Source organism: Triticum aestivum, chromosome 1B (assembly GCF_018294505.1).
Source record: "Triticum aestivum cultivar Chinese Spring chromosome 1B, IWGSC CS RefSeq v2.1, whole genome shotgun sequence".
Classification (NCBI taxonomy): Eukaryota; Viridiplantae; Streptophyta; class Magnoliopsida; order Poales; family Poaceae; genus Triticum; species Triticum aestivum.
In genome coordinates this window covers 554,916,934-554,927,749 of record NC_057795.1, presented here as the reverse complement: position 1 = coordinate 554,927,749, position 10,816 = coordinate 554,916,934, and the positions used below count along the sequence as shown (strand labels likewise).

General features: G+C 47.0%; 2 protein-coding genes across 3 annotated transcripts; one reads left to right on the top strand and one right to left on the bottom strand.

The window, feature by feature from the left end:
- Positions 1-1,923: 1,923 nt before the first annotated feature.
- LOC123079727 (uncharacterized) lies at positions 1,924-2,556 on the bottom strand. Its single transcript, XM_044502525.1, has one exon. It carries the CDS (start codon positions 2,554-2,556, stop codon positions 1,924-1,926), a length of 633 nt encoding a protein of 210 aa, XP_044358460.1.
- A 1,704-nt stretch (positions 2,557-4,260) lies between these two features.
- LOC123137972 (G-type lectin S-receptor-like serine/threonine-protein kinase At2g19130) lies at positions 4,261-10,393 on the top strand. Of its 2 annotated transcripts, XM_044557870.1 has the most exons (3): positions 4,261-8,670; positions 8,912-9,062; positions 9,561-10,393. In XM_044557870.1, exon 1 carries the CDS (start codon positions 5,444-5,446, stop codon positions 8,105-8,107), a length of 2,664 nt encoding a protein of 887 aa, XP_044413805.1. In that variant the 5' UTR covers positions 4,261-5,443; the 3' UTR covers positions 8,108-8,670; positions 8,912-9,062; positions 9,561-10,393. The 2 variants fall into 2 exon arrangements, with proteins under 2 accessions (XP_044413805.1, XP_044413798.1); XM_044557863.1 differs by having other exon boundaries at positions 8,912-10,393.
- The last annotated feature ends 423 nt before the right edge of the window (positions 10,394-10,816 follow it).

Here is a 10,816-nt window from a genome sequence, read left to right as displayed (position 1 = left end):
ACATTATGCCCTAACCCTAACCATATCGGTCCTACCGAGTTGCATGTCGATCCCACCGAAAATCCTAACGGTCACTAGATTTGCTTAATCGGTCCGACCGAGTTTCTCAATTCGGTCCCACCGAGATTGGCAAGTTGTGTGTAACAGTTAGATTTTGTGTGGAGGCTATATATACCCCTCCACCTCCTATTCATTCGTGAAGAGAGCCATCAGAACGAACCTACACTTCCAACTTACATTTTCTGAGAGAGAACCACCTACACTTGTGTTGAGGCCAATATATTCCATTCCTACCATATGAATCTTGATCTCTAGCCTTCCCCAAGTTGCTTTCCACTCAAATCTTCTTTTCACCAAATCCAAATCCCGTGAGAGAGAGTTGAGTGTTGGGGAGACTATCATTTGAAGCACAAGAGCAAGGAGGTCATCATCAACACACCATTTGTTACTTCTTGGAGAGTGGTATCTCCTAGATTGGCTAGGTGTCACTTGGGAGCCTCCGACAAATTGTGGAGTTGAACCAAGGAGTTTGTAAGGGCAAGAAGATCGCCTACTTCATGAAGATCTACCGCTAGTGAGGCAACTCCTTCGTGGGCGACGACCATGGTGGGATAGACAAGGTTGCTTCTTCATGGACCCTTCTTGGGTGGAGCCCTCTGTGGACTCGCGCAGCAGTTACCCTTCGTGGGTTGAAGTCTCCATCAACTTGGATGTACGATAGCACCACCTATCGGAACCACGACAAAAACATCCGTGTCTTCAATTGTGTTTGAATTCTCCAAACCCTTCCCTTTACATTCTTGCAAGTTGCATGCTTTACTTTCCGCTGCTCATATACTCTTTGCATGCTTACTTGTTATGTATTGTGATTGTTAAACTTGTGCCAAAACTCCACTTAAACTCAAAGAAATTAAAAACTGCTACTTTTAGCACCTAGTGTCTAATCACTCCCCTCTAGACACCTCTTCTTGATCCTTTCACAAACTTTCTGTCATGGATGGTTCTCCTGCTTCGGATGCTGCTTTCTACCAGTCTATCATTGGTGCTCTCCAGTACCTCACTCTGACTCGACCAGAAATATACCGTGCAGTAGGTGTGTCTCCATATGCATGCTCCTCGGGACGTTCATTGGCTGCTGTCAAGCGGATTCTCCGCTATGTTTGTGGCACTATGGATCTTGGCGTGACGCTTCATGCCTCCGCCGACACCGCCCTCACCGCCTACTCCGATGCAGACTGGGCGAGCTGCCCTGACACTTGTCGCTCTACCTCGGGCTATTATATCTACCTTGGACCCTCACTCATCTCGTGGTCGTCCAAAGGGCAGCCTACGGTCTCTCGTTCCAGTGTTGAGGCTGAGTATCGTGCGGTGGCCAACGTCGTCGCCGAGTGTTCGTGGCTTCGCCAGCTGTTTCAGGAGCTCTCCTGCCCTGTTGACCATGCCATGGTGGTCTATTGCGACAACGTCTCGGTGGTCTACCTCTCCGCTAATCCGGTGCATCATCGATGGACCAAGCATATTGAGTTGGATATTCATTTTGTTCGAGAACAGGTGGACCTTGGCCATATTCGTGTTTTACACGTCCCTACTTCCCAACAATTTGTAGATATCAATGACCAAGGGCTTGCCTATGGCGTCATTTGAGGAGTTCCGGTCCGGTCTTTGCGTTAGCAGTGGTGCCGCTTCGACTGCAGGGGGTGTTGAGTATATGTGTTGTGCATATCTGTATATTGGGCCCACCTCCTGGTTCCTTGTATAGTTGAGGTCATGACCCACCTATTGTACATCATATATACGTGCCTTTGTACATGAGCAATACATCGTGCAATTCATAAATCATACAAAACCAACCAGGTGGCGAACCAGCAAAACACTCGGGGCTTCGCAGATACTACAAACTTGGACGCGCGAGCTGAGTGTGCATCACCGCGACCATGTCCTGATAGGCGAGGCACCAGACTGAGCTCCGATGTCGTCCAAACTGAGGCCCAGCCAAAACCGCAAGAATCGCGCGCCAACAAAGGCCGCACTCCACCTTCCCGAGGCCGCTTCACCTTGCCCCCCTTCCCGAGGCCGCTTCACCTTATCCCCCTTCTCCACCTTCCCGAGGCAGAGCGCACACTCCGACGTGCCGCCGCCGCCCTCTGGCTGCTCGTACGCCAGGACGTCATACGCCGTTGCCAACCGCGCGCCGCCATGCGCTGGCGTCTCCCGGGCAAGCGCGGGCATGTGACTCCGCTGTATTTGGTCCAGAAACTGCGGCAGGGTGCCGTCGCCGACGGTGCTGCCGCCGCCGCTCTGGCTCCATAGGCTGGGCCGGCAAGGCAGGCAGAGAAGCCGGCTCACGCCGCGGAGGTGATGCAGGAGCGCTCCATGAGCAGAGGCCAGGCACCGGCGCAGCGTGGACCATGGGAAGAGGATGCCACAGAAGGCCGTGTAGACGCTGGCGTCGATGCCGACCCAGAAGAGGAGGAAGACCGTGAGCACGACGATGGAACCCTTGCTGTGGGGCCTCCATGACAGGTTGACAACGCGTAGAGGATCATGGCACCACATTGAAAGGGACCAAAACAAGGCGAGCCATGCCCTAGCTCACATGGGGTGTGTGCTCCCCAAAACGGCTGTCTGGTTGGGCTGTGCGCCGGATGAGATTGTTGCTCTATGTCAATCTAAATGTAATGACTCTGGCTAAGTAATGAAATTATTTTATCCGAAAAGATAAAAATAAAAAAATGAACGGGCAAATTGAGGATGAACGAATCAATACTCTCCAGTTAGTTGGTCAGGCGTCATCCGCGGCCTTCTTCTTGGCGATGGCAGTGTTGGCCATGGAGTCGATGCAAGGGAAGTAGTCGAAGCAGAGGCGAATGGGGACGGGGAAGTATCGAGAGCAGTCGCGCTGAGACGCTCCCAAAAACCTTATTGTCGTTCTCCTGGGCAGAATCTCGAACGACGGGGTTCCGGAGGCACCTGCTCTACCGAGCAACCGTGCACGCGGTCATCGAGATGGGATCGCCGGAAGCAACACAGTGAGAGGAACAGTAAATGACGGCTAGGGTTGCGCAAGGAGGGAGCGAGTGTGTCGGCTGCACTGACCAACTCCTCCAATATGTAGGTCGTCAGGTGAGGAGTCGTGGGCCTGGGCTTAGGCCCACGATTGAGTCGACGCACCCCTGGGAAGGGAGTCATCATACCCGAGAAGGGGCGCATCCCCGGGAAGGGAGTCGGTGTATCCTGGGAAGGTGGACAACCTACGATCCAACGTGGTTAGAGACTCGGTAATTAATCTGAGATGAATTAATCATTCTTGACGGGCAAAAATAAAGCGCATAGGTATGACCTCGGCTTGGCTTGTTTCCGCGCGCCGTGACGAGGCGGGCGACGATGAAGGAGAAGCGCATGTGTACCACATCTCTTTCCAACCTCCCAATAACAAGTGGTAGAGCAGGCCTTATAAAGGGGGTCTCAACTCTCCTCCATTAGCAAGGTGGTACTAAACTTCACACACCTATCATATACCTACAGGGTCCTCAAGATTAACCAGGAATCATTGTTCATATGGGCCCAATCTATGATTCAACAACCCCCATCAGATTTTGAGGCACATTAATTTGTCATCTGTTCCAAACAATGTTTTGATATATTAGAATTTCCAGTGGAGACTGTTAAGGCCACCTAGAGCAACCGGATTAGACTTCTTCACAACTGAATAATGGACTATGCCTTAAATTGTCAGTTTAATGCTCCTTCCTACTCTACCGCTCACCGGCCTCGAAGGAACAAATCATTTGTTCTGCAATGACAATATGGAATTCAGGGTGATGATGAGACAACGCGAGGGGGTAAGTGGAGGGATGTGGCGTCGCCATGCGTAGAGATCGGCGGTGTCGGATTTGGCTGCTCCCATCCTTAAATGCTCCCAAGCTCCCAACTTAAAAAAAATATATGATATTTTTAACGTTCACAACGTATGTGTCTACTCCCTAAAGAAATTCTGCATTCATATCTTGAGTTTGGATTTGAATTTTTTAAAGATTATAGACACGTGTGTTGTGAACAATTTATTCATATATTTTTAAAACATTTAAAAATATTTTTTGAAAGATGGGGGAATGTTTTTTAGCATGTTTTTTAAGCATGCCTTTTTTTTTGAGAAATGTTTTTTTAAGCATGTTTTTTTAAGCATGTAAGTGGTGCGTCGATGTCTCCATATTACACACAGTCAGTGTGGTTGCCCACAGAAGGCCTAGCCCAGCAGGCCTCTCGTTGCCGGCCCATTCATGAAACGCCCCCCGTTCCTCTCTCTCTCTCCTCCGACCCCTCCGCCGTCGCCTCCCAGCCTCGCCGCGGCGGCGGCGGCGGCCGGAGAGAGTATGCCAGCGAGCAATGTTCGGTCTGCAGGCGGCCGTAGAGCGTGGCAGGGAGAATGGGGTGTGACGCGGGCCTCACCTCTACGACGACCACGACCGGCCGTCCGCTTCGACGCCGGCAAGCTCGAGCGCCTCAACGACCACTTTCTCCTCCGCAGGTTCGGTTAGCCCCTCCTCTCATCTCATATACCACATCAGACTAGTTGAATCTTGGTCAACTCATAGTTTCATACGATCATACTACTGCATAAGTCTGAATCTTGGTCAACTAGTTGAATCTTGAAGAATGCCACTCCTAATCTTGGTCAATTTCCAATAGGAGTATTTCTTTCTGTAGTTGACATGTGCTGTTAGAAGTTCCTCGCTATTGCCGCAGGCGTGGAAATGAAGCTCTCTTTTCCATTAGCATACTATTTGCATTTGTAACATTCGACCATTGCAGCAAATTTTTGTGGGTTGGTTTCGGTCAATGCCGTGATCATTCAGGCCACTTCCTTGTTGACTGACCTTTTGACACTTAGCAACTTAGCATGCCATGAGGGGTATGGTTAGCACTCCCCGGCCCAGAGCTCACTGTCATAGTGGAAAATTCCAAAAATACAGCTTTCCTGTTAAGCTTGGTGGAAGCCCCATGATTGACTTGCCCATGGCCCGCGGCAGCCATTGTGGAAGCCTAATTCATGTCTGACTTGACCCAGGTCCATGGCCACCACTTAGTAGTGGTGGAAAGCATCATCTGAAGTCTACTTTGGTGTGCTAGGGAGCTTGTCAACCCTGCCGACTAGCACATAGTTTTCATGGTAATGCACTAATACTGCCTGCCTTGTATTATGCAGAGAGATAGTGGTCCCAATCTGAATTGGGCTGCTGCTGTCCTAATCTGAATTTGGTTGGTCCCAAATGGATCATAGTGAAATTCCGCATGAGACAGTCAGCTGTACATGCCTTCCTAATCGAAAATTGATTGGTCCCAGTCTAGATATACATCCTAGCGGAGCAGAGCAGAGCAAATTCACATTCACACTCTTCGAATTGGGCCACTGCTGTCCTAATCTGAACTTGGTTGGTCCCAAATGGATGGTAGTGACATTACGCGTGAGACATCAGCTGAACACATTATTGCTTCCTGTTCCAGTCTATATATACATTCACTTCTTCCTTCTTCAAATAGCAGAGCAGAGCAGAGCACATTCACACTCTTCCCCATGCCTCTCCTCTACATATTATTGCTTGGGTTTCTCCTCTCGCACACTCCTTGCTGTTGCTCTTCTGCACCTGCAAGCGATACCCTCACTGAAGGTCAAGTGCTTGCCGTTGGCGACAAGCTCGTCTCGATGAACGGCAAGTACGCACTTGGCTTCTTCCAGCCAGCAGCGAGCACCATCAGTAAGTCCCAGAACACCACCAGCTCCAGATCCAGCTCCAGCTGGTACCTTGGCATATGGTTCAATAAGATCCCGGTTTTTACTGTTGTGTGGGTTGCTAATCGGGAGGAGCCCATCCCCCATCCCAACATCAACTCAACAAAGCTCAAGTTCTCAAGTGACGGCAATCTTGTCATTGTCATAAACCATGGTGATGCCGTCACTGAATCCCTTGTTTGGTCCACTTGCATTGTCAATAGGACACAAACCAGTAGCATAAACACCACCACCTCTGGTGCCGCTGTTCTCTTGAACAGCGGAAACCTTGCCCTACTCACAAATAGCAAAGTGATGTTGTGGCAGAGCTTCGACTACCCAACAGATATCGCGCTTTCTGGCGCCAAGCTTGGCTGGAACAAGGTCACCGGTTTCAGTCGCAAGTTCATGTCAAAGAAGAGCCTCATTGATATGGGTCTCGGCTCATACAGCCTAGAACTAGACACCAGCGGCGTCGCCGTCCTCAAGCGCCGCAACAATCCCTCTGTAGTCTATTGGCATTGGGCATCCTCCAAAACATCATCACTGAGTGTTATACCAACACTCAAGACAATAATAGATTTGGATCCACGCACCAAAGGCTTGATGAACCCGATATATGTTGACAATGACCAAGAGGAGTATTACATGTACACTTCGCCGGATGAATCATCATCTTCCCTGTTTGTCTCACTAGACATCTCTGGTCAGGTCAAGCTGAATGTTTGGTCGGAAGCCAACCTTGCTTGGCAAACCATATGTGCTGAGCCTGCCGATGCTTGCACTCCAGCTGCTACCTGCGGACCTTTCACAGTCTGCAATGGCAATGCACAGCCATCCTGTGACTGTATGGAGAGCTTCTCTCAGAAGTCACCGCAGGATTGGGAGTTTGATGATCGAACAGGAGGATGCATCAGAAACACGCCTTTACATTGCAGCACCAGTGCTAACAACCAAAACATGACAAGTTCAACAGACATATTCCACCCCATTTCTCAAGTTACATTACCCTACAACCCACAAAGCATAGATGTTGCTACCACTCAGAGCAAATGTGAAGAAGCTTGTCTCAGTTCCTGCTCCTGCACTGCTTATTCTTATAACAATAGCAGATGCTCTGTCTGGCATGGTGAATTACTTAGTGTAAATCTGAATGATGGCATTGATAATAATTCTAAAGATGCCCTTTATCTTCGCCTTGCTGCGTCTGCCAAGTTTGAAAAGAGGAAGAAAAAAGCAACAAACATTAGAGTTGTAACTGCTGCAAGCATTATTGGTTTTGGATTATTGCTAATGCTCGTGCTGCTGCTACTGATTTGGAAGAACAAATTCAAGCCATTATACAACAATCAAGGTAGTGATGGTGGGATAATAGCCTTTAGATACACTGATTTAGTGCGTGCTACTAAAAACTTCTCAGAAAAGCTGGGAGGAGGTGGTTTTGGCTCTGTGTACAAAGGAGTCTTAAAGGACTCAACTAATATAGCAGTGAAAAGACTTGATGGTGCCCGTCAAGGAGAGAAGCAATTCAGGGCTGAGGTGAGCTCAGTTGGACTGATCCAACATATCAACATTGTAAAATTGATCGGTTTCTGCTGCGAAGGTGATCACAGGTTACTTGTGTATGAACACATGGTAAATGGGTCTCTTGATGGTATCCTATTTGAGAAGGGCAATGCTGCTTCTGTCCTAGATTGGAACACCAGATATCAAATAGCCCTAGGAGTTGCCAAAGGATTGTCCTACTTGCATGAGAGTTGTCACAAATGCATCATACATTGTGACATTAAGCCAGGAAACATACTCGTGGATGCATCATTTGTTCCTAAAATCGCAGACTTTGGGTTGGCTGCGTTTGTGGGGAGGGATTTTAGCCGAGTTATGACTACATTCAGAGGAACTGCTGGTTATCTTGCCCCAGAGTGGCTTAGCGGAGTTGCAATCACACCGAAAGTTGACGTTTACGGCTTCGGCATGGTACTTCTAGAAATCATATCAGGAAGGAGGAATTCCTCACTAGAAACACCATACAACACTAGAAGCAGCACCACCAGGTACCAGAATGTTGAATATTTCCCTGTGCAAGCCATCAGCAAGCTTCATGACGGAGATGTGAAGAGTTTGGTGGATCCACAGTTGCATGGTGACTTCAATTTGGAAGAGTCTGAAAGGATTTGCAAAGTTGCATGCTGGTGCATCCAAGATAATGAGTTTGATCGGCCGACTATGGGTGAAGTGGTCCGGGTTCTTGACGGTCTACAGGAGATTAATATGCCCCCTATGCCAAGACTGCTTGCGTCTCTAACGGAACAGCTTGGTGCCGCAACTCCAGTGTAATATTAATCATTCATAGAGAGTGTTTCACATGCGATCGATGTTATTAATCTTTGTTTCAGCAAATTCTTGGAAATTGTAATGTGCAGTGGAAGGAATAAAGGAAGAAGGCAAGCTTTCAGTCGCTAAATCCTCTGTTATTATGTTTTTGTATGGTAAGGAAGCATTGTAGAAAAATACAGCAGAGCTTGAAATATGTGTATGCTTTGTTGATGGACTAGTTTGATGCATATCCTTGAATCCTTAAATCGAAGTTATACATATATGCCACTACCCGTTTTCATCAAGAGCAAGCATAGCTTGGTCGTGCCTCCGTGGCTCCCTTGATGATGTGGCCCTTTTTGCACGGTGCTGGCACCCGGGACCCACAGACAAGGGTCCGAGGGCAGCGAAAACAAGAACGGCGTCTTGCTGCAAGATCACCAACATGTAGTCTGCTCGGATTGAACCAATGTGTCCTACCCGCTTGGCGAAATGTGAGGCTTGCTCCAGTGCCGGCGTGGTTGCGAAGGAACATGCTCATACGAATGAGAAAAGGAATCCAGGTTTGAAGATAGGACATGATGGTATGTAATATGTTGACTACTGCTACATATAAATGCACTTGACGTGTATTGATCTTTTTCTGCTATCACCATCTTCTCTGGATGATATTATCACCTTTTGAGTTTTTTTGGAGATTATAGTGATGATAGAATTCTTCTTTCATATTCACCATATTATATAGTAATGCAATGACATTCTTTCTTTTTTTAGTATGGTTTTGCTCGAAAGTAACTTAGCTAATAATGACGTTTTTATATGCAGCAACCTAGAAGAAACCTCCGCCACTGGACGATAATTCGTCACATAAAGTGCTCTATCTCCTTGAGTCCATGCTGCCAGAGCAATGCAGAAGCATCCTCCTACTGTAATAACTTCATATGGGCTTTTAAGCATCCCAAATCTTACAAATTTGGTAAAGGATTCCACCAGCAGCAGCAAACAAATGTTTTTTTTTCTTTCTACTGTATGCAAATGTGCTGATGTATTTATGTGCTGTGTTAAGCATTGCACTGTGCTTACACGCTCATACTAAACTGCTTAGAGAAAAAGCTGCAGCGATTCATCCTGCATAAAAACATCTAGGTGATAATTGTGGTGTTCTTTTTAGACCTGGGATTGGAACTTTGAAACTTCTAATTACAGTGCAGGGATAGGTTACTGTTAGCATGCTTAGGTATTGTTAAATAATTGTTTTCAGAATGTACCTAATCAGGAGACTGAACAAGCTGTATAATCACCTGGTATTTTGAAATGCCTGTCTGATTCCTATATAGTCTTGGATAAACCAAATCATACTGTAAAGCCACTCGAATCTTGGTCCCTCCGTCTAGAGAGTCGCTTCCGGCGGCGAATTGCAACACCGCGAATGGCAGGCCTCCATCTCATCTCTTTCTCTATTCATGACTGGCAGGCCAACGGCTATACGACGGTGTTTCTACCTCTGGTTCTACAAGCTGAGAAATGGTTGGCTGGTGGTGGTGAGCTCTCTCTTCTCTTCTCTTCTCTTCCCACACGCTGTCCAAAATTGTATTTTCCCAACTATTGCAGGTCCAACTCATCTTGAAAAAAGATTGTTTATTCCTTGCTGTTCTATTTGTTGCCATATTTCCTGTTCTGACAATAGAGGAGCAGCCTGTTCTCTAGATGCTCTGCTTTTAGATATATCGATGTATGCTGTATTTCCTTTATCCTGAACTTGTCAATGCTATAAAAGAAGATTTTGCCTGTTAGGTGCTTTCTTTCTGACCTTCTGTAGATTAACCTTTCGCACTTACAAGTTCACCGAGGGGAAGATTTGACTCTTCACAGTAGGCATGTGATCTAATGAGAGGGCTTGATGAATCTTATGTCTGGGTTGGAGCATGGTCCAAGAGCCTAGGATGGTGCCATTGCTTGTGTAGGTATAAGTTAAATATCAGTCCTGAAGAGTTGGGCCTGGCACTCTGATATTGCCACCACTACCACCATTCCTTTTTCTTTTCTTGACTGAAATACCACAGGGGAAGCCCCTGGAGTGTGATTTTTTATAGATAAAAAACGGTGTACATGATTTACATGTCCTTGGGTAAAAAATAAAATAAATGAAAAGAAGGTTTAAACAAGGGACTCAAACAAAAAGAGGAAGCAACCAGTCTAACAGGGGTTGAACTAGAGAAGGCGACTTGAAATCGATGAAGCTGTAGATCACCCTGAAACTTCTGTAGCTCATATGTGTTTTAAGTTTGCCAACTGCAGCTCACAGCATTTGTTTTATTTCTGTGGTCATACTTTTGTCTGTCTTTCTAAGGAGCTTCTGTATATACGTGGAATTTGTATTTGTAGAATATAACCCTCATACAAGTGAGGTGTTTTTTCTTTCTGGTTTAGGCTAATACCATGGTCGTTCAGGCGATTGCGTTGTTGGCTGACCAGTGAACACTGACGGACAAGCAGCATGCCATGAGGGTTCTTGACATATATACTTCCAGTTGTAGCAATGGACTGGATGAGATATAGAAGGAAGCTCCCTTGCTGTTACTTATGTAGGATTTGCCGACATTGCCAAATTACATCTAGCATTATATTGATGATTTTTCTCCCTCAAAAACAGAGTGGTACTGCTCTGTGTGTTGCCATTTCCCCTATTCTGCCAGCCCGCCATGCTCATTGAAGCCATTGCCATGAGGG